The sequence below is a fragment of the Ambystoma mexicanum genome, chromosome 7p, assembly GCF_040938575.1.
Source record: "Ambystoma mexicanum isolate Mex_15411 chromosome 7p, UKY_AmexF1_1, whole genome shotgun sequence".
NCBI lineage: Eukaryota > Metazoa > Chordata > Amphibia > Caudata > Ambystomatidae > Ambystoma > Ambystoma mexicanum.
The window spans coordinates 669727576-669751907 of record NC_090939.1 but is presented as its reverse complement, the minus strand read 5'-3'; the positions used below and the strand labels follow the sequence as shown (position 1 = coordinate 669751907).

The 24332-nt window shown below is 45.4% G+C and overlaps 1 protein-coding gene across 4 annotated transcripts in view; it reads left to right on the top strand.

The window, feature by feature from the left end:
* CARS2 (cysteinyl-tRNA synthetase 2, mitochondrial) overlaps window positions 1–24332 on the top strand; it is a 1341930-nt gene that overhangs the window by 1145935 nt on the left and 171663 nt on the right. For all 4 annotated transcript variants that reach the window (XM_069636755.1, XM_069636758.1, XM_069636756.1 and 1 more), the window contains one exon: window positions 1823–1924. In XM_069636755.1, the coding sequence (XP_069492856.1) occupies window positions 1823–1924 (102 nt within the window). The remainder of the gene's footprint in view (window positions 1–1822; window positions 1925–24332) is intronic.

Here is a 24332-nt window from a genome sequence, read left to right as displayed (position 1 = left end):
TTGGAGTCACAGAAGAGAACACAAATGCCATTTTAGAATCGAGTCTTGGCAAAAAATACCAACTGGCAAATTAATATTTATTAAATAAACTGGCGGTATGTTCGAGGCTATGAGAATTAAATTATTAAAGTTGGTAGCCTCGAACAATGGGAAAATCCCATAGGAAAATATTTGCGGTCGAATATAAAAATTAGTTTCCACTGCCACCAGCCAAAACTCGATCAGGGGGGACGGAGACGTGCCCCCTCGACTAACAGACCCAAGGGCAATCGAATTGCCCCGACCAGTACGTCCACAATATGATGGTTTGTACTGGTTTCTGTTAATAATTTGGGACTAGTAAAGCCAATGGTGACTTTACATGCCCTGGGAGACCGTAGTAGGTCCCAGGTTTGGAGTCTATGGTGGGGTGTCACTATGACACCCCTGTGTTACTGCACAGAGGGTGCTGTGTAACACACATTGTAAAAACACATGAGACCCTATGGAGTAAAGGACCCCATAGCCCATAAAACACATTTAACAGTCAAAGGAACACCATAAATCATGTCCAAGAGTGGGAGAAAAAGAGTCTCACTCTTGGCAGGAGAAAAAAACAAACTCCAGGAATCCAGCAAAGCTGCTGGGGGACTCACTAGGTTAGGAAATTCAGCCTAATTAGAGAATTCTCCCTAACAGAAAGACATGCTTTCGAAACCTGGTATGCAGCCAGTCAAGGACATTCTGCTGGGAAAGCTGGTTTTGTTATGTCTTGCTATAAGTTATGGAATTGTTTTCCGTGGAGTTTTAGAAGAAGAGGGAAGCTTTGCTCCTTGGGGTTACTGTCGGTTGACCGGCCGGCATTCAACAGTCACTCAGCAATGGGCAAAAGCTAATGTCAGAAGGTTCGAGAAATTGCCACCCCTTTTGAGGATGGCCCATATATGTGGAGCTATCGGGAAGGTCATGGGAAACCACAAAGACCTCAGTCGGAGGGGGGACGCCTTGTTCCGACCTTCCTGTGGGCTGTTGTGCTCTCTGCCTGGCTGTTACTGGGGTCTTCCAGCCTCTTCTGGCGAGATGAGGGATTCAGTTACGCCCAAGGTGATGTATTTTCTTTTGAATTCTCTGTCCTTTCTGTGATTTATTTCTGTGTTATCACTTGTTACTTCCAAGCTATGAATAAATAGCCGTATAAGCGCTCATTATTTCGCTAACTGCCTATCTGGTTGTGAGTTAGTGCTTCGCCTACCTGCGTTCAATTTATTTTCTTGCTCTACAAATTTACTGGTGATGAATAATTGTCTGTGCACTCTTGTAGAGCAAAACACAAGGATGCTTTATTAGATTGAGTATGAACAGGTTGACATTTGTGCCCACGTTAGATGTAAACCCTGTTTGGCGGATGTCAAAGCAGTTAGTTTCTTTGGCCCACATGGTCAGTTTTTGGAGAAGATATCAGGCAAATAGTTTTTCCAGCGGGTCCAAAAGGGCAATGGGTCTAAAGTTGGCAGGCTCATCTCTGCTCCCTTGCTTGTAAATCGGGACCGATATTGCATGGGTCCAAGTTGTGGGTATGACTTTTAGGATGTTGATTAGCGAAAGAATATGGTCCATTAGTTTCGCCCAGATCTCAGGGGCCTGTTTCAGAATCACATTTGATAGGCCATTTGGGCCGGGTGCTCTAGAGGCATTTACTTTTTTGATCATCTCGCTGAAACAATCTTCTTCCCATGTGATAGAATGTAACTGTAATGAAGGCGCTATCCATTTTGGGAATGATTTGTGTCTGCAGGTTCTTCTTTGCTTCATTAAAAACTAAGATCATGGTTTTGTTTTTCAGGAATCCATGGGATCCACTAGAAGCCCTGTTGTGTATGGCACCATACTCGACTACATTGAACATTTTTTTGATACAGTTGGAATTTCCTTTGAAGCTAGACAGGTATGGAACATCTCACGGTTACACTCAAAAAGTAAAGTTGTGTCTAAACAAATGCATGCTGAATAACGATTGAAGCTGTACGTTTACGTGTTTTTAAGAATATGAATCATGGGGTAATGACTTTTCTCTCCTGGGAATTTTCTAAGGCACTTTAGCGTCATCTGTTTCATATTAAGCCTGTTGTCCAGAAGATGATAGCTTCTCCAGTATGTGGTCTTTCACAGATTCACATACATTACAATAGTCTCCCATCTGATTTAGAATCCCCAGAACCACTTATTTTTGTTTTAAACGTATTAACCATGTTGTGGATATAGACTGCAATAATAGGTGTGTTCCTAGTTAAGAACTCATGCACTGCAGTCAGTCTACATCCAACCATTGGAAGAGGAACCCATTGAGTGAGCACCTGCTGAATGCTTTTTCAACTGGTGATATCACTATTTTTGACACTGTGCCAGGGCCCTGAGTGTTGGTTCTTTCACTTTTGTCCAGAAAGTGGCAGCTTTGAACAGTCTGTGCAGTTTTTAAGATGTCCCTGGTCAACTCTTGCAAATACACGTTTAAGAAATGCCATGGTTAAGGAGTCCCCTTATAAGGTTTTCATTTACTGCCTCAACCTGCATGATGATGGCTGTGTTTTGTTAAGGCTCGTCTGTGAGAACCAAGCAGAGGGGACTGTTTACTTAACTTCATAAGCACAAACGTAGTGGAAAGAAAAAGATCCAAAAAGCAGAAATATTGTTTAAACAGAAAAAAGAAATAGTTAAGAGTACTGCAGGGGAGCCATGGGAGAATTGTCTGTGCATGGACCCTAGGAAGAAGGACTTTGTTTGGTTGCAAGGAGCATGGCAAATTATCTACCAGTATTGACAGTCCAAAAAGAAAGCCTCCCTTACTCATCATTCCAAGCCTAACAACCTCACTACAGACCCTACCCCAAAGACCCAGGACACAGTCACACGGTTCATGTTTTCCAAAACATCGATTCTCGAGGTGGAGAAAGTCATCCTCTCTCTTAAGCCGTCTAACTGCCAGGGTGATTCTTGCCCTGCCCAGCTTATAAAAGACGCAGCTAGAGATCTCTCCCCGTTTATTGCCAAACTTGTCAACTCTTCATTCACGTCCGGCACGGTACCCACCAATTTAAAACAATCCTGGGTACTACCATTGCTTAAAAAGCAAACGCTAGACCCTCTTATACCCACAAACTACCGCCCCATTACAACTGTCCCCTTCCTGCTCAAAATCCTGGATAAGATCGCCTACAATCAAATCCAAAGTTTCCTGGAACAACATAAACTCTTAGGAGAGCGCCAATCAGGATTCCGTCCACAACATGGTACAGAGACTGCCCTGATTGACCTAAAGGCACAAATAGATGAAATAAGAGATAAAGGTAAAATGGCTCTCCTCTTGTTGCTGGACCTCTCGGCGGCATTCGACCTTGTAGACCATGGAGTACTTTGCAGCCATTTAGACTCTGCCGCACATTTTTCCAAGGAGGCCATATCTTGGATTGAATCCTTCCTCAGTGATAGGACCATGAGGGTGTTCTCCCCTTCGGCAGCGGCGGACCCAATCCCCATCCGATGTGGAGTCCCTCAGGGCTCATGCGTCTCCCCGACTCTCTACAACATATTCACCAAGCCCCTTTTTGATGATCTGGACCATCTTGGTATCACCTACACCAACTATGCAGATGATACCCAGATTCTCCTCCCACTTTCCGGGGACTACAACAAGGATTTGGCCTTGGTGAACAGGGTGTATATCATCGTCCAGGCATGGATGGCAACCCACGGTCTATGCCTGAACGATGACAAAACAGAGTTGCTCATCCTAGGGACACATTCTAACATGAAGAAACTTAGTCAGGATTATACCTCATTTGAAATTGACGGGAACATTATCAAGGTTTCCAAAGATGTGAAGACACTTGGCTTCTATCTGGATGCCACCCTCTCTTTTGATAAGCAGGTGAAGTCATTGGCATCTGCCACCGCCTACACATGCAAGCTCATTAGAGCAGGCAAGCATTTTCTCTCCGATAACAACTGCCTTATCCTAGCGAGAGCATTAATCCTTTCGAGGCTTGATTATTGTAATGCCCTCTACATCGGAGCAAACAAATCCATTACCCACCGACTTCAAATTCTTCAAAACAATGCCCTACGAGCCGCCCTTGGTGTACCCAAAAGATCACATATTTCAAACATCAGGCGTCAAAACAACTGGTTATCCTCCCAAAACAAAATCCACCTCAAAGTAGCATCCCTGGTTCACAAAGCCTTGAACAATGCAGCACCAAGCTATCTCTGCAATAAACTCACAAAAAGAAATCACTCGCGCCCTGCCAGAACTGCAAATGCCAACAGCCTCATCATTCCTAGATTCAGGTTATCTAAGGCGGGGGGTAGTAGCTTCCCGGTGCAAGCAGCTCAATTATGGAATTCATTGCCTAATCCTCTACGCGAGGCACAGCCCTTCCCTAAATTCAGAACTAACTACATCAATCTGTTAAGGACTGCTAATGAATAGCCTATTGGCGCCCACTTATCCCTCACCCCACCCTAGAACATACATTTCATCATGATCTTTATGGTCCCACTCTCTTGTACATAGACTCTCTTATCATATTTTGTATCCATTCGGCATGTAAACCGCAACTGCTGCCTTCCTGTGATATTTTGCATTCTATAATTTGTATTTTGTATTTATACAGTGTATGTATCCCATGACCCCACCCTGCAACCTAAGCTTCGCATTTTTCTGTACTGCTGCGCCCGGCTACCTTCGGGTTTGGTGCGCATTACAAGTGAATAAAACAAACAAACAAACAATAATGTCTGATGTTGATGCAAGAAATAGTAGTAGTTGGTCATGCCCTAGAATTTCAAGAGAGACCACCTAGCGTTCCACCATGTAGAAGAAACGTTCTTGAGCTTCAGGATGTTTGTCTGAGTCCCTCTTTTATACCTTTGATACCACTCTGCAAAAGAGGCCTCTGAAGAAACAATTGGATCTTCAATGGTGTTGGGTGGAAGTAGATGGGGAAAACATGAACAGCTAAACATCAGCCAAGGTGGCTTGCAATCACAACCCCAATTCGGTCAAAGGGTTGGCAGTAGCAAACACTTTTCGTTATACGCATTGATGCCTGGATGGGGAGCCTATCTAGATTATCATCTGGTGCATGGACTGTGGTCAGAGAAGAAAGATATGCTGCTTATTGAAGTTGAGGCAATTTCATCTTGTAGGGCCGGCCTACGACTCGTGATTGGCAAGCCTGTCCAGATACAAATGGACAATTCAAAAGTGATACATTACCACCCTCAAGCAGTGGAAAACCAGTTGGCTGTAATTATCGTAAGAGGCTCAATCTTGGTGGCAGTGGATTTGAAAATATCATAATCTAATTGTCAGACATAAATCTGCATAGCCATGGTATCAAGAGAGACACAGACTCAAAAGCATTTGTTTTAAAAAAAAAAACTTTATTTACTAAGGTTCTGGGGTTGGTGGAATGCCTAACTGCCGCTAACTCTAAAGGGATTGTTCCCTTAACTGATGTTTCTAATGGCCGTCGTTGTCTAATAGTCCAAAACAATAGTCCATCTGTGTCTAAACCTATGCTTGTCCTCGTGCTGTCCTCACGCTGTACATACATGTGATTATAAGTCTTTTGAAAAGTAAAAATGGTGGTTGAACAGAAATGGCAAAACCAGAGTTGATTTCCAGTGGTCTTGTCACCAGGTTCAATTTGGTCAATGTCACACAGATGCCTTCACTCAACAGGGCTATATGTAAGACCTTCTCCACAGGGCTCTTACAGTGATTTCCAATACCTTCGCTGTCCTTGGGTTCCCCTACCCCAAGTATCAACTTGGTCACTTTACTTTTCTCAATCAGCCTCTCGGGGTTCCGTTCCCCAAACTCAGCCCTCTTCCAACTTATTTCACAGTTCCTTTGGTTTCATAAGGCACCTTTCTTCAAGCTTAGGCCCCTCTAGTTCTAAACACCAATTCAACTAGTCAGGATCTGCCTTTACTTTACATATAGTCCTTCTTACATATCATCCTCTCATGGGTAGAATCAGAGGCTTTCGAAAATGCCAGGCTGTTTGCATTTCCTCTGCGCGACCACTCGGACCCTTGCCCCCCTCTTGGTTTCTCACTCTTTGCACTTTTCTATCTTCCGGGGGTTTCTGCACCACTTGCATGCCTTTCTTTCACTTTCCCTTGTACATTTGCACTGTCCTTTATTGCACACTTGCACCTTTTTCCCATGGGCTTCTGGCCCCGCTTTATATATAAATTCAAGTCTGACTTTATTCAATTCATTACTTTACACACGCTTGGCTCCCCTTTGTCACACTTAACTTCACTCGAATATTCAAACACACGCGGTCCTCTTGCTTATGTGTGTCAAATGCCACTTTGTATTACTCTCTTCCCAACCCGGCTCTGCAATGCATTCAGACTCACTGTGCTGACTTCTGTGTTTCGCTTCACAAAGGTTCTTCGTCCAAGGTCAGGATCTTATCACTTGCCCCTTGGACACTCCTGGGCTGTCACACCGGCCCAAGGGAACTAGCACTTACATTCACAGTCTCTGCATGAGACCAGCATGCCCCTCTGCTCCCAAACCTAGGCTCCCTGGAGAACCAGCTCTCTCGCCAAGCTGCTGCTCTTACGAATTGCAGCTTTCCAAGCATGTTAGTGTCCCGGTCTCTGACCTCTGGTCCTGGGCAGCTCTGGCGTCTCAGCGCTCCTTCCATCTTGCACTGCTGCTTGCTCTCCTACTCACTCATCCATTTGTGTAAGGCCACACCTTTTTTAGCAAAAAGACCAGTCAAGTGGAGTTGGGTGTGAATAGTTACTGGTAAATGCTTGACTCTATTAATGGGACAACTTGGGTTTTCTCTAGGGTAGGTTTCCCTCATTTTGCCCATGTTATTCCTATGGATAATTCTTATTGATCTTAGTTGCCTCCTCCTCGTCTCAGTATTTGTTGGAAATGGGGAGGGTGAGTTGGGGTGAGATTGGAAATACCCCATAAAGGCTGAGGGAGAGTAGGTTAGGGTCATTTTGGGGAAATACCATGTCTCACCCATGGGTATCCTCCTCCCAATCCCTCGTGATCCTCCACTCAGGTGATCCTCCCATGCTTGTCCACTCCCAGGGTCGGGATCCAAAAGCGATGGCCCTTCTCTGGTCACTTGAATGGAAGATCCCGGGGGAGTTGGTGGGAGAATACTGTCAGGTTTCCCACACACTCCATAAGCCGAGAATTGGGATTGTCACAAATGGGAGTGGGCTCCTTTGCATTTATAGCTGGTGATTCAGAGGAGACATACAAGCATAGATTTGTTCTGTATGGCAGGGAATAGCACATTTTGAAATGTTCCTTACAGTTTCCACCATATGGGGTCTCTTGCCAATTCTACAGCACGGATGTGGGTGAGATGTGTGGTACACAGAAGTGTTGGAGTTTATTCAGTACACTGACTTTGTTACGTCATAATGGTGTGTTAATGAAGTCCCTCCCTATAGTAGATACTTCCATACAGTGTGTCTGCGCGTCCCTGTGCAGGGACAGGAACGGTACCATCTTGCCTCGTAAAAATCTTTCCCTTTAAATTTAGAGTGTTAAATTTAGAGTGTGCTAGGGTGTGGATGTAGGTGTAAACCCCGCCCGCTAGCCCCGCCCACCAGCACCTCACTTCAATCCTCTTTTCCACTTCAACAGATCAGACCTATCTCGTGCAGCACTGTCATTTTTTTACTGCGCAACATTTTTTTCCCCCATGTTTTTCATCTTTTCTCTCGCCTCCGGTACATCGCTCCCCCAGCATATGTCCGCTCTGAGCGGGTTCTTCAGGTGTCAACCTGCGAGAGGTCCTTCCAAGCTTCAGACCCCCATTCGCTCAGTTTAGAGTGTCTGGGGGCTGAACACTGGTGGGATTCTTGTGCGGTGTGTGACGCATTGAATCTGCGTTGGAGGGAAATATTCTCAAAGCCCCTTCCGGAGTACCTACCTCAAAGCCTTCACGGAAGTCCAAGAAATAGTTAAGTCATGTTTTTTCCTCTCCACCTCAGCGCAGAGACTTCTTGCCGGGAAGTGCTCTGGCTGTGGGATGGCTCTGTCACTCCTAGGGCCAACATCTTGGAAACTTCCTCCTTGATGGTGTCCCTTACCTTATTAGACATCCGGTGAATTCTGCTTTTCACCAGTTTACTGTCTCCAGACTCCACATCATAGGTGCCCCAATCTGCACGACCTGGAGTTAGTAAAACAGACTGGCAAACTGCCCCCGTAAATGGTGACCCGGCAGCTGCCACTTCATGGCTCTAATATTGTAAGTGCCTTTACACTAGGTTTCCAGTGAATACCACCGGCACACTTCAAAGCACTCAGAACCAGGCAGCGTGCATTATTCTTGGACCACTGAGATCTGAGCACGTCCTTTCTACCTTGATGGCCTTCCACAGACTCCAAACCAGGGAACACTTGCACTTCAAGACTGTCTTATCCACAAGACACTAAACTAAATGGAAGGGCACCTTCTCCCTACTCCAAGCTCTTCTGCCGTAACACTCAGGCACCCAATGATGGCCCACTGTGGCTTGGACATGACTTCCTACGTTCCAAAGATGTCTCAAGACACACTTAATTATGGCTGTATTGGACCCATGGTTTTTCCTATCAATGGCCTTTGGTACCCTATTTGGTCCTCAGAGCTCGTTCCACACACTCACTAAATATAGAGAAATGCGACTGCCATCTTGTATGTGTAAACACGCCTCCTTTTCTTCTGGAATGATCTTTTGCCCCATTGACCACATGCAACCTATCTCTCTCTACCCCCTACCATGAAGGTGTTGGGAGTGGCTTATGGCGGTATGGGCTTTTACTCAAAACCCAAATAAATAAGGAACTTATTGACTAAAAACTTACATTATTTGCATCTGTGTATCTAAGCTAGCCTCATAAGAAATCAATTTTTTAACAATTATGATTGTATATTAGCAGTGTTCTTGGAGCTTAGAAACCATCATAAAAGCTGGCGAGCCTCTGATTATTTTCTGTGCCATATCTGCTATGTTATGCGATTGTTATGTTGATTTATACTGTGCACCACTGCCATCCTAGGGCAGTCTCCAGCCGCTCTCATGGCTCTTCTAGAGACGAGGGTGGGGTATGTTAGTGAGGAAAGGATGATAGGACAGGTTCAGAACCAGGAGGAACTGGCGTCTGTGTGCGTTGTTTGCTTGTGGGAGTTGGTTCGAAGAAAGGCAGCATACCAGGGCAGACAGACTATGCCCTGATTGTGCCTTGCACACAATCAACACCTACCAGTAGCACAAATACTCCATTATCCCTGCCATTAACTCATGGTGACTAAAAAGAATGTGAAACTAACACCACTCACTAAGCAGCAATTCATTTGTAAATGTCAGGGCCCAAATACTTTCTAGCACGCAATTGCCACTATTCTGCAACAGTAGCAACATGGTTGTGTTGACGGATGCAACTCCCACTAGCTCATTGGGGGTGATTTGTGCACCACTCATTGCAGCTGTGTAATATGCAATCACCAACCAAAATAACATAACACAGAATGTGTGTCTTGAAATGAGGCACCAAATATTTACCTGCTTCTTTAAACACAAACTCATTATCAATTTCCTCTGATACTGTTGGTGGCAAGTGGAATTTTGTGACCTTCTATCCATTGAAAGCAGAGCAAAGGAGCATTCTTCAGCTACGAACGTGATGGAGGAATGCAGACAAAATAATGTCTAAACTGATTAACTTCCTGCCAAACATCTCAGCCAGAAGACCTTGTGTAGGTTGGCACTAAGCACAGACACTCCTCCTTGGCATTTGCCTTTTTGCTGGCCTTGCCTCTTTTGTGGTGCTATGAACTGGTGACTGCCCTTTTGATTTTCACTATGTGATGGGAGCCCATTCCCCCACTAAAGGCATGGGTGGCTGTGCAGTGCTGATCATAGTCACATGCCAGTGTGTGTTTTAGACAGTTGGTGGTCTGCCACACTTGCATATTGGTGCATCCCAGGCTTTCTGAATACCAGGAAAGAAATAACGGGAATAAGCCCTTCATGCTTCTATTGAGTGTTTCGACTGCAGTTGCGCAGCAAAGTCAGTGCCATACTAACACTTGCACATATCCATGTGCATGTCCGCCTGCCCATATAACCAGTGAGCTGCACCTCGTACCGTGTCTTCCTGTCTGCGTCGTTCTGCACCATATAACCAAGCTATCTACCCTGCTGTGGCAGTGGTGGCAAGTTATTAGAGTAGCGGAGCGGCACCAATGTCAAGACTAGCACTGTCACATTCTGGCTCATTATTATTCCTGAAACTGACTAGACAGCAGAGCAGGGCCAACATGGATCACACTGTTGCCGCTGGTTGTGACTTAACACTGACCGGCATTTAAAAAAGTAAAGATAACAGAAGATAAATTGAGTCATAATTGGACTGAGTCATAGACGTTAAGTGCCAGAGCTCAGAAATAAGTCCCAGGGCTCAGCCCTGGCAAACACCCACACAACTTAAAAAATCTTGACAGTAAATTGTCAGCCACAACGTTCTAACATACCTTTTATTGGCTAAAGCTTTGCAATTGCACTGTGAATCGACCACCGCGTCATGTCCAAGTGGAAATGTGCAAATACGAAATGTAAATTAGAAATCGGGGAACCAAAGAAATTAGATGTGGAAGGTTGCCCAGAGCAATGCCAGTGCCTGAGATTAATTCAACACCTTCCAACCATCACATTTATTGGTTGAAGCCCAGAGAATAAAGCTAGTCCCAACGCATATCATTTTGAGAAAGATAGAAGTAGATGATCCTAAACAGAGGTTCATGACAGTAAAAGAATAGAATCATGACAACAGTCTAAAAGAAGTAATCAAAGGAAAGAGACCCAATGGAATATGCAAATTATATCAAAGGGTAAATGCTGTGTGCCAATAGCTAAACTAAAATGAGGAAAGAGTGTCCTTTTTTTAAGGGAACAGAGGTCCTTACAAATAAATGCTACTGTGTATAAGTTTGCAACATGTTTATTAATTGTCATCAATGAACATAATTCATATTTTCGGTTTTTTTTTAGCTGTAAATGTGCATTAAACTAGAGAAACTAAGTAATCTACCTTCCTGCCACTTATATCTCCTTCCTTCACCCATCTCCTGTCCACCGGATCAACTCTCCCCTTCCCTCAGGGCTTGCAACCTTGGGGTCCTTTTTGGTATCGACTTTAGCCTTCTTCTACCATGACTGTGGCCAAAATGAACCCACTTAATATCAGATAAATCTGCCCCCTCCTTACTTATAATTCTAGTAAAACCCTCATTCAAAGCTTGGTGCTTACCCGCCTGGACCACTGCGCCAGCCTCCTCATTGGCCTCTCTTTTTACCCCTTCTGTCCGCCCGACAAGTTTCTCAACTTTGTAATCCATACCATCTACAGTCTTCACATATCCTCTCTAACTGCAGCCGCTGGTTGCTTCTCAATGAGAAATCAATCGCTCTTGAATGTTCTGCTGCATGTGTTTAAATCCCTGCGCGGAATTGCTCCCCCCTACCCTTCAAACACTCTCTTCATACACTTCCTGCACAGCCTCCAATCTTTTTCACTCCCCAATCTCTCTGTCTCCCATTCTCCCTGCGCTCCCTCTCACTTTGGCACCTTCTCCTCCTTGACCCACCTTCTCCTCTTTCACCCGCTTCAATGGAACTCCCTCCCTTTCACATTAAAAACTCGACAACTTTCCGCTCACTCAAAGCTGCACTTAAGCTTCACCTGCTTTCTTGGGGAGGTGCCCCCCACCCCACCTGCTCCCACATTATTCTCCCTCCCTTTCTAACCTTCTGTCATACTATACATGCTGTCCTCCACTTAAGCTGGTCTGTCTTCTTTATTTATCCGCTCCGGGTCTCTGTAACATTCACCTGCCATCATCCGCCAGCCATCCATCAGCTTGTTCTCCCTACGTTGTGCGGCACTTGATGCAGGAGTGCTCCACTTAATGTTAATTTCTGTTCTCCATGTTTCTGGTCAAAACACCTGTGTCCAAAATATGTGAATAAATGAATACAAATACAAATTCCTTCAATTTATGGGCCAAAATGCCCACTTCCTCAGCACCTATGATATGATAGGTTATTTATAACGCACTTAATACCCAGAGGTTTCTGAGCGCAGATACGGGGATCGAACCTGTGTTCCTCTGGGGATCGAACCTGTGTTCCTCCTTGTCTTGTTTCCAAGGCGAGCACGTTGCCCTTGAGTTATCCTCCCAAGACCTTTTGTTCTAAAATGCACAGCAGGGCCATTACTTGATGGCACTGTGCATTAACGTTGATAGCATCAAATGGAGGCATGTTATTTTATAGCATGTAATGTTAATGTAATTTTATGTTGTTAAGCTTTTATACTGCACCAAATCAACATGTCAGAGGACGAACTCCCCATGACTCCTCATGATGCCCTAGGTCTCCTTTTACTAAATGCAGCCATTGAAGTGTGGCGAAAACCTATTATCTCTGACCAATGCAGATGGCATTTTTGTATTGCAACCTAATTGTTAGTTTGCAATTAGTCTGTCATTGGGATAATAGTTAGAGTTTTTCAGACAAAAATAGTGAGGTAATTCTAAGCATAATTAGATGATACTATTTCTCAATTACTGGTCAACTTTTCCGCTCCTGTTTCTGGACCTATTTTTCCCCATTTTCTTCTGCTCTCTTATGAATTGTAGAAACTGCATTTCCTCAAATTTCTTTCAAAATGGTTGCCTCTTGCAATAAAACCCGACCTGGCAAGAAAGCAGCTGATACTTTTTCGATTTCTGTTCAAAAGTAACCTTTACCCCACTTGGCGGCCATGTTAGAGAGAAGCTGTGTAATGCCTTTTGAAGAGTCTAGTGCCTTCTCAGCCTCGTCTGCAATGTCCTTCCTGTCTGGTTGCAGTGTCCTTAAGGTCCTCCCGCATCACACACACACACACCTGCCTGCTCTGCCCAAGGCTTTGCCCTCAGATCCTCCTCCGGGCGTTATCTGCATTGTTCCTCAAGGAGGTTGGTGGAGGCTGCTCTCCCTCTCTTTCTCTCTCTCTCAAACACCCTCTAAACGCATTCCTTGTTAAAATGCATATCCTTGGAGCACTGCTTTTACAAATAATTTTAAAATAACACAACAGACCTTGTTTACAGAACATTAACCTCTGTTTGGACCCATGTTACTGGTTTAAACATTTGAATAATGCCTGATAAAAAATAGTGTTGTTATAACTAACTGGCACATGGAGAACCCGCAAATCATGGCCGGGGTTGCTTATGGTCCTGGTGCAGGAAGTATGTGACCTAGCAGTTTGGCCTTGACTGCGCTTTCAGGGGGGAGGTGGGTTATTGTTCTTTTCCCTTCTGTGATGGCAGGAAAATTGAAAAACGATCATCTGGAGGTTTGCCCAGAGTAATGGCAGTGGTTATGATGAATTCAAAATCTTCCAGCATTAACTTTCAGTTTTGTTTATATTATTGCAAGTGGGACGGGTATGCCCATATGTGGGTCAAGAGGCTGCTATGCCTATAGACACGAGATATACCTCAACAATGATGCCCAGTGAGGCTGGAACACGTCTGGCGTTGTGTGTGGTCTTGTGCTGAAGGGATGTGATCTAGCAGTTCTAGATGAACTGCTCCTTTTGGGGTGAAGCCAAGCTTAACTTGCATAGGGCCTTTTTCCCTTCTCTAATGGAATGGCAGGCTGAAAAAAAGTGGCCTGGAGGGTTGCCCAGAACAATGACATTGGTTATAATTCATCCACAACCTTCCAGTCATCAACCTTCAGATGCTGCTTATGAAACACCCAAATAGCACGGCTTTGCCAATAATTTCAAACATGCCATGAATGCATTGCGGAATTAGACCACAAATCATCTGTCTTGGAAAGCACAGTTAGGAAGTATTGACAGGCAGGCAGTATACCTTTCTTGTGAAGTGATAAATAACACTAGTAAGATACTGCAACTCACCATAGGAGGGGTTCCTCATGGTTGATTAGGTGATGGCTAGAAACTGTTGAATGTTGCACGCCAAACCTCTGTGGGCCACCTTAACATCCAGGGGACTCTGTCCCCAGCCAGAGCTCACTGGGCTGACGTACTACGCTCATCCCTCGTTCCCCCTAGGACCCACCTTTTTTTCTGTATGAGCCATGCGGTTTGATTGGACAGGCAGGAGGGTGGAGCAGAAATACCTGACACAAGTGGGTACCTAGTGCACACAGAGGACGGGGTCACCGGGATATCCGCATGCACAAATTAAAAGAATCACTGGGGTGTCCCCCTTGAAAGGCAGGTCCAACTCTTAGGAGGGCAAAATAGCAGTGCACCCACTCATCAGGGACAGAATGGTGCAATCCAGGTACGGTGAGAGCAGAAGGGACTATAAGGGCACTGAGGGCCAAGGAAAAGCTACAGAGTGGGCTGGGAAGGTTGGACAATGACCTGGAGAAGGACACAGGTAAGCTTGCCCGCAGTAACATGACACCGAACCAATAAGCGAGGGAGTGCATCCAGTGTAAGGAATCCTACAGAGTGAGTTATAGGATGTGGAGAATGGGGACATCTAATTAGGTAGACTCCCCAAGAGTAAAAAGTGTGCCTGAGCCGCGGTGAGGTGTGCATGATGTGGCGATTTTGGAGCACCCTGTGACAACATCCATGTGTGCCAGGACCCCATTTAAGCCTGCCCACGTGACCGTCTGTCAGTTGCTTTTCTGACAGGTCAGTTGCAAGGTTGACACTTTCAACTGACCCATCTGTGGCTTCACTGTTCAGGAGGTCTGAGAGGGGATCTGTCTCCTCCTCAGTGTCTCCGTCTGTCACTAATACAATGACCAAGTCATCCAGGCTATAATTAGTTTAATTTATTTGTAGAGTACAGCCAAGCCCAAGGGCATCTGGGCGCTTTTCATACAAGTTGCAAAACGATACAGAGAGGAAAACAATATAAAGGATCATACAGAGATTTGCAGATCTACATTGGTCAACGGTAAGGTACGTCAAGGTCAATAGTGTCTAGGGAAAAGTTAAATATATACAAAGTTCCATAGATAGTGATTATATCCAGTTGGCATATCTGTTTATGAGATCAAGCTAGTGTCTTGCTCTTGAAGCCAAACTTTTATGGGGTTTTAACCGGTTGACGTGAAAGACCCTGCACATTTGTTTAGGCCCTTTCACATCAATGAGATAATTTACCTCATTGACCTTTTCAAATACACTGTAAGACCCAGTCCTCTTGTCCTGAAGAGCACTGTTTGACCGGTTCCATAATCCACATTGACTGGCCTGGAGAATAAACTGTCACTGGCCTTCTGGTCATGCCAGTGCTTCATCGGCTCCTGACTGGCCTTTAGATTTTCTGTAGACTGTTCCCATGTACTTTGCCATTCTAGACTGACGGCCAAGTACATAGTCCAGCACAACTCGAGTGGGCGAGGAGGGGTTGCCCCTCCCATCCTGTCCTCATTTGAATGAGGGGACATCTTACAAGGTGTCCAAACAGAAGTTCAAAGGGCAAAACCCTACTCCGTTCTGTGGCACCTCCCTGTAGGCGAACATTTGGCATGGCAGGAGAATATCCCATTTTCTCCTCAGATGTTCTTCCATGCCACATATTGCAATTTCATGTTCTTGTTGAACTGCTCAACCGGCAAGTTGGTTTGTGGATGAAAGGCTGTGGAGAACCGGTAGGTTACTCCACGTTCTTCCCACATAGCCTTCATATATGCTGATATGAAGTTTGTTCCCCTTTCAGAAACGGCTTCCTTGGGGAAACAAACACAAGAGAATATCCCAATCAGAGCCTTTGCCACGGGGACTTAGATGCTCCGCAGAGGGACAGTCTCAGGGTACCTTTTGGCGTGGTCTACCACCACCAATATGTATCTGTTCCCTGAGCTGGTTTGGGGCATCTAAATGACCCACAATGTCCATTCCTATTCTCTCAAAAGCCGCCTAACCACAGGTAGTTGAATTAAGGGTCCTTCATGGCACTGGCTGACTTGACGGAAGCTTGACAAGTTGGGAAGAACTGGACAAATTCCTTAACTTTTATGCCAAACTGGGGCCAGTAAAAGTGCACAGACAACCAATCTGATGTCTTAGTCACTCCTGAGTAGGGGTGTACCGAACTTCGGCATTCGAGTAAGTATTTGGACGAATTCCGGCTGAAAAAAAGCTATTCAGCTCGAGCCGGATAGTTTCTTGCTATTCGGCTCTTGCCGAATACTTTGACATTATCATATGAATAAAATGCAACAAGAACTCAAAGGCAAATGTAGACTTCAGTTTGCAAAACTGAATAGAATTAGACCAGACACTTAGTCACAAGACTAGACAAATTGCTGTCACGCAGCTGTAAAATATCTTATATTGTAATCTGTTCTTTAGGGCATGTTTTCTTACAGATTCTTAGACATAAAAGGTGCTAATCTTTTATACTTATCCTGCAACAATACAGGAACACCTTTTCTTTTGGCGAATGTTTATAGGATCTATGTGATTTTTCCGTCGCGGAAAAGTCAGCGACGGAAAAGCTTGCATGAGAAATGTGTGAACTTCAAAAGGTTTGCATATTTCCTATGCGAACACGCATTGAAACCCCAACTGACCCGCACCCACCACACACCCCCACCCACACCCTTAACACACCTCCAACATACCCAAACTCTACTTACCTTTTCAGACGCTGGTGTCCCTGCGGCGCCAGTTCCCTTTCAATTCCGTGATCAGGAACCAGTGCCGCAGGGGCCTTTTTTTTCGGGAGGTGCAAGTTTTTCCCCCGCAACCCCCGCTCACTATACTTTAAAGTATAGTGAGCGGGTGTTTCGGGGGACACCCCCGCAACACCTTTTTTTTAATACTTACCTGAAATTCTACTACCAAAGGTTCGAACTTTTGGTGTTCAAACCTTTGGTGGTAGCATTTTTCGGGCTTTTTGTACGGTCGGACCTTTTTATTCGGTCCAATCGTACAATTCCATGTTTATATGCACTGTGCTCTTCTTTCAGTTGGGAAAAAACAAACAGAAAGAAATGTGCATATTTCACTTTAGGATACTTTCAGTTCCTGTCATGTCACTTCCCATTGCGTATGTTATAGTACCCCCTTTTCTTTTTTAAAGAACTTGAGTCCTGAGTTTAACATTATCTGACATTTTATCAGGAATGATAGGCCGCATATGTTTGTGTAGTGGCGAGAAGGAGTGGCGAGGATATGTGAAAAGTGTGTCCTGCATGAGCCGACAGGAACCATTTTATACATTTCTATGTGAGCTGCAAAGAAGTTTCGACCGCATTGACTTTGCCACTGGATAGAGAATGCAATGCATCTGATTCACAAAGGCAAATTTCAATTTTGTTCATTGCAACCTAGTCCTTTTGCATTTGTGAAGCCTCCTACTTTAATTGCCACTGGTTTTGAATATGCAACAACTTTCTGTACATTTTGTCCTTTCATTTTGGTTAAATCTGCTTTTTTTCTGGCTTTTATAATTTAAATAAAGATGCTACATTAATTACAATGAAGAGAAATAAAAGTATAGAATGCATTCAAAATGGTGCTTTATTTTTTTTTTTAACAAGTGTGTTTTTTCAAGTTTGGGACATGAATTATTAAGTAAAGCAACTATTCGGCTTCATATTCGGCTTCAGCCAAATATTTGACAAACTATTCAGTATTCGCCCGAATACTAAATGTGCTATTCGGCACAACCCTACTCCCAAGTGACCCGCTAACTGAATCAGGTAAGCCGAATAAAAAAGGAACTTTCTGTGGCATTGGGGAATCGCCAACCTTCAGGTGTCCCCTACCTCAGAGTGTTTTGGCCATCCTCCCAGTACACTCCGACCAATCCAGGGGCCTCGTCCTTAGCCTGCTACTCTGACTGCTTCTGCAAGCCAGCCAGAATGGGATGGTCTTTCTGGGATTTAAAGAAGTCAGACTAATCTGGGCACCCAGCTGATGTAAACTCCTCCAGCTTGGGCAAGCCTTTCATGTCTTAAACTACCTACTGCTCCACCTCGGGTTCCCGTGCTGCTCCAGGCAACACTGAGTCCCCTGCTACCAACGAAGGGTTCTCAGTGGTTACTGGACTCTCTCCCGCAGGAGTAGGTGACCCAGTAGTCTATGGAACTGGATCAGGGGCTACCTACTGGCCGCACCGGTCCCTCACACAAGCCCCCTGGAAGCACTCTAGGCCCTAAAAGTTTCAAATCTGGTGGTCTCTTAAGCCTTCGATCTGATAACTTCTGTGACTATCTCGGGGTCAGGAAGATCATTACCCAACACACATGGGACAGGGACTGAGTGTTTCACTGCTGCACAGCGCTGGGTGGTTTCACCCCGCCAACTGAACTCCATCACCAAGGGGCACTTATTCTTTCTGTCAAACCCATTGACTCTACAATCAGGGCCAGCAAACATACTGTTCTGGCTGTACACACTGCTGTGTGACAAGTGTTGCTAGCTGCGGTGTCCGTGACGGCAGCAGTTTTTTTATCCATTGATATACACTTGTTCTAAGAACAGTTGAGTATTGGTGGAAAATGGGACTTCGACTGGAGATCCGGTACCGTTCCCACTGAGTGCAACCAATCCACTTTCCGCCACCCGTTGGCCTAGTGGGAAATCCTCCTCTAGGAGGCCCACACTAATGATGGCCGCCGCCATGAGTCCAACATTCACTGTGGCTTGCTTGGGTAAGCCTTTGCAAGCAGGATCCCCTTTCCTATGGCCCTGCTCCTTACACAAAAAAAAACCTTTGGGTTGTGGGAACGCAGGTGTCCCTGTGCTAGCAGTGCCTGCACTCTTCTTTTCTGGGTGCACGGCTGAACTAAAGTTGTGGAGTTTCCCTTCATGCTTTCGGAGACCTAACTTAGAAGGGGAGTGGGTTGGACCTTTGTCCTTCCCATCCTTGTTAACTTTCTTGTCAGAGTATTTCTCTTCTGGTTTGGGTACTCGACCTGAGCTTGTTTCAGAACTCGAGTACTGACAAACCTGTTAGCAGCTTTGCAAGTTCCCTAGGGTCTGTAATAGTATTGTCCACAAGATGCTGCTGTAAGTCGACCTCACAATTCTTCAATACATGCTCACACACAATCAAATTGTACATCCTTTTTAAGGGTGTCAACTTTGTTACCAGACACTGATCCGCTCAGATATTGCAATGACAAGTGTGTGAACGCTTCAAATCACTGCCTGTTTTTCTTTCCAAACTCTCTGAAGCTCATGAGATACTGTAAATAGGCCTTTCTTCAGGAGGTAACTGAAGAATTGCACCAGTCCCCTGTGTCAGTAAGCGACTCATCAGGGCTGCACGCCACAGTACCTCCTCCACCTCCTGTAGCTGAAAAGCCAGCTTCAGCACTTCAAACCAATCAAAAATGTCCTTCCCCACTTCATAAGCTTGCCCTCAATCTTTGGGGATGTGGCACCTTGGTTTGAACCACTACTGCTGTCGCTAGCAGTGGATCCGTTTGCCTCCTTCTCTTGCTGACCTTGCCCTGCTGTTTTTGTTCCTCCAGCGCTAGTCTCCTCCAACAGGAGCATTCTAGTCACTGCATCGTTTACAGCAGGAACAATTACTGGGCCACTTGGAGGCTGTGCCAAAGCCTGTGACCTGCGGGATGCCGCACTAGCCCCTGACCTTGCTGACACTTCTGGAGTGTTGAGAAACTAAACTTGCCTCCCTGAGGAGTAGTTGGTGAGAAATACTACTCAGGTTGTCTTCCTCGCCATCTTCCACCACCCCTTATGTAAGGTCTTCTCCATTTAGGTACACAGGGCCTAGCTCATCCCCTGGGGTCTCTGCCCCAGCCACCCTAGCTTCTACCCAAGCTTGGAGGCTGATCAGCAGCTCAGGTTTATTAATCCTGGTGCCTTAAAGTCCCCTCTCTTGACATAGGACGCTCAGGACATTTTTGCTCATGCCTTTCACAGTCTGTCAAGATCCATGATTATTAATAAATACCTGTCAGTGTTCTAAACGTTGACTGCAACAGTACTTTTGTCATTGGGTGACTAAGCTGTGTGCAAGGCTCCAACCGTCTGCCACTAATGTGACAAATTAAATTCCGGCATAGCAGTGGTCTAGGGGTGAATATCGGTAACTAAACCATCAATCGCGCCTAAAAATACTTGTGTACAGGTGCGTTATAAATGACTCATCATATCACCTCTAATACACCAGAATGCATCAGAACAGATTAGATTAAACAAGCATACAATTAAAATTATAAAACTCCTTGTCCAATTTTGGGAGCGTGGACGGAATGTCAGGCCTATCTTCTCTATATTATCATTATAATTGTTCTTTTATAACACAATTAATACCAGAGACCACTTTCGGAGCACGAGACCGGGATTCAAACCTGTGTTGCTATATGTTGTTTTGCCTCCAAGACAAAGTTGTTGCCCCTGAGCTATCCTCCCGGCCTAAAGGTTGTGGATCCTTGGTTATTTGCAACACACCAAAAATACAATTATTACTCAATGATGAAAGGAGTGTCCAGTTTATTTTGTATACAAATATCTACTTTATTATCACAACAGACAATCTAAGAACAATACTAAATACAACCCACCCTGTAAAGGAATGCAGAGAACAGACTATTTCTAAGAAGGAAAAGGGGTGCACTCTGGGTACTGACAGGAGGGTAGTTGGTATGGTTAATACCCACAATAATTTTTTTAAAGGCTTTTTGGCTTCAGCAAACAGGGAGAACAGGTCTTTAAAATGTTTTTAGGGGCCTTCTAGGAAGGGCCAGGGGGACAGAACAAAAATGTACCTCTTGCTGTAGTTGTTCTTGGTGCTCAACAGTGTCAAGTCAGCTTCAGGGTACTTTTCAGGCTTCTTCAACAGAGCTCGCGACTGGAGTCAGTGGCGAGTATCAGGCGGCAAGATGGTTCGGAGAGCGAAGCTTGGCTAACGGCTGCAGGCTGGCCTTCACAGTGACTTGGGTCTGGAATGGTTGTCTCAGTGCTGATTGGCGGTTCCGAAGCACTGGTCGAGACATCTCGGGTTCCTTCAGCAACTGCAACTTGATGGCTGTAGCTTGAGGGTTTGACGATAGTCAACGTTTCAGGCGGTTGCGGATCGAGGAACTCGACTGGCCCGAGAATGTCTTTTAAGGCAGACGGCGGCAGGTACTTGTCGTTGCACTTCTCCCTGCCTCCTCAATGAGCTTAAAGGATAGTTCTGGGACTTTTTTTTTATTGTCCCTACGGTTCGGCCATGTGTTTTTAAGCATAAATCGGTAGATCGTAGAAAACTTTCCTATGGACCTTACCTGACTTTTCGTCCATTAACGCACTCGAAATCAGCCGCCATTTTGTGATAATCCTATCATTTCCCCCCATCGACCTGGCTCACCTGCGTTTGCGGCACTAAATCAAATCCCCCGCCCCTGAGCCTGACATCAGCAGACGCGTACCGCCCATTTCCCAACGCCAAAGCACGTTTCGTGTCAACAATCGCTGCGCCTCAGCTAATGAAGTGTCGCCATGGAAATGGCAGGACGCCTCTTTCCTCAATAAGTATAAACACACCGTTTCACAACACACAGCAGCAGATTTTCGATTCCATTCCTCTCTCTGTGTTACTTTGAGTATTCTGTGACTCGTTTCTGTGCTCTGGTCAGCTACCTTCGCCGCTTCTAGGCCTTGTGAACACCTGTACCATCTCTGTAAATTATTTTACTTTCTTTACCACACAATGGCTACAATAATGCTGTATATGTACGAGCCCGAGTACACCGAGGAGGAACTACTGGAAAGGCAAGCACGCGAAAACGATGGGGATTCGGACGGCAGTTGGGAGGACCAGTCAACGGATGAAGAGCCTGGACCATGTCGCATGGACGGCGTCTCCACCTGGTGCACGTGCAATCGGTGCGAGCTAATGCCAACTGAGGAGGAGAACTGCTGCTGCCGTGAAAATTCCGGGTGCTTGGCCTACATTTCGGAAGGCGAGCCAAGTCCGCAATGCATCACCGAGCTGCCAGAGTTCAGAGAAGCCTGCCTCTCACGGACCGTGTTGAGGATGATGATGGTGCTTATGCACGAACTTCGCGGCACTGTTCGTCCGCGTAATCCCAGTAACTAGTAAGTATATTCTGGTTGTGATGTCAGTGATGCCACTACTATTTCATGGTCGTCTCCCACATATAAAATTACATCTACATATCATTCGAACGCATGTAAATTGGTTCCATATTGTGCATTTTCTAGATAGAATTTTTTTCAAAACAGAATGACATTTTTTACCTGAATCGACATTGATAAGAAAGTTTTGTCATTTTAATACAGTTTGCATCTTACTTTTTCACAGGTGGTACAGGCTGGTGGCCTATCGTTGCTTCACTTGGTGGCTTCACGGGCGGCTCGGACACCGCGTTCGTAGAGTAATACCTGCCTGTGCGGTACTTGCCATTAGACAACATTTCCCCAGCGACAGTGGACAATACCGCGGATTTTCCCTGGATGTGCTGCAACCGGAACTTTACAATGTGTAATGTTTATTATTTATGTTCAATTGAAATTAAGATCTAAAATAAAACCCAACATATATTTTAACAATGGTTGTTTTGATTTTTTAAATGAATCTAGTGTGTCTCCATTGAATAGTCTTCCTGTGCCTTGTCTTGTCGCACCACATGTCTCCGGCCAGCATCCTCCCTCACGCTGGCCGCCCACCTTCAATCCACATAGGTGTGTCTCCATTCACAAGTCTTCCTGTGTCTAGTCTGCACGACCACCGCCCCAATCCACCCCCGCCCTATCAAAGGCAGTTCGCACCGGGGTACTTGCGCTGGCAAGTGGAGCTGTCAGGGAGCGATAAAGGCCAAGAGGTGCCAAAGACCATGTACACTTCAAAGTGGTCTATAGAGCATGGGTTGTTGTTCCCATGTCTACCTCCAGACCCCGTGTCTCCTGCCAAGCATCCTCCCTCACGCTGGCCGCCCACCTTCAATCCACATAAGTGTGTCTCCATTCACGAGTCTTCCTGTGTCTTGTCTGCACGACCACCGCCCCAATCCACCCCCCGCCCTATCAAAGGCAGTTCGCACCGGGGTACTTGCGCCGGCAAGTGGAGCTGTCAGGGAGCGATAAAGGCCAAGAGGTGCCAAAGACCATGTACACTTCAAAGTGGTCTATAGAGCATGGGTTGTTGTTCCCATGTCTACCTCCAGACCCCGTGTCTCCTGCCAAGCATCCTCCCTCACGCTGGCCGCCCACCTTCAATCCACATAAGTGTGTCTCCATTCACGAGTCTTCCTGTGTCTTGTCTGCACGACCATCGCCCCAATCCACCCCCGCCCTATCAAAGGCAGTTCGCACCGGGGTACTTGCGCTGGCAAGTGGAGCTGTCAGGGAGCGATAAAGGCCAAGAGGTGCCAAAGACCATGTACACTTCAAAGTGGTCTATAGAGCATGGGTTGTTGTTCCCATGTCTACCTCCAAACCCCGTGTCTCCTGCCAAGCATCCCCCCCTCACGCTGGACGCCCCCCTGCAAACCGCATTATGCCACGACATATACACGTCATTCATTCACAAACACACCCCTGTTTCGAATTCTTTATAACCCACTTCATATTTCTAATGAGAACTTCTTTGCGCTTTGCTAGTCAACCCGTGAAGGTGCTGGTTATCTGCTCTTCGTCTCTGTGAACTTCCGTGACCACTTCGAGCAAACTCGTCAGTTTGCAACCTGTGAACTGCTCCCTGTTCTACGACAAGAAACTACTCTGATCCCTGCATCTAACTGTTTGTTCGTCAAGGTAAGGCCATGTACCATAATCATTTTGCGTCCAATTTTTTAATTTATATCTATTTGCTAGTAGTCATCAAATTGCATCCATGTTTTCTTTTCGTTCAAGACAGTACATGCAAGGAACTAGTCACATGTTCTGAGTTTAGTCAAATTATTTTTCTATTTTTTTAAAGTTATTCAAATACTTATCCGCATGTGAATAACGTGTATAGTTCCAAGAACCAAAACGAACCTTGCATTGGACCTTTTATGTGTCATTTAATTTTTTAACACATTGGTATTCATTGAGAATTGTTGATCTTTACTTTTCAGAACTTTCCACAATGCCTGCCTGTTCCATTGGCGGTTGCCCTTCGAAGACCCATAATAAATCTGAAGGTACTATAATGCATGTTTTCCCTAAGACAATAGATCAGATAAGATAATGGGTCCGATATTGCGGATATCCACCGTCTGAGCTTGAAATTAGAGTCCTAGAAGTCTTTGCGGACAAGAGGGGTGATCGATACCGCATCTGCAGCAGGCACTTTAGC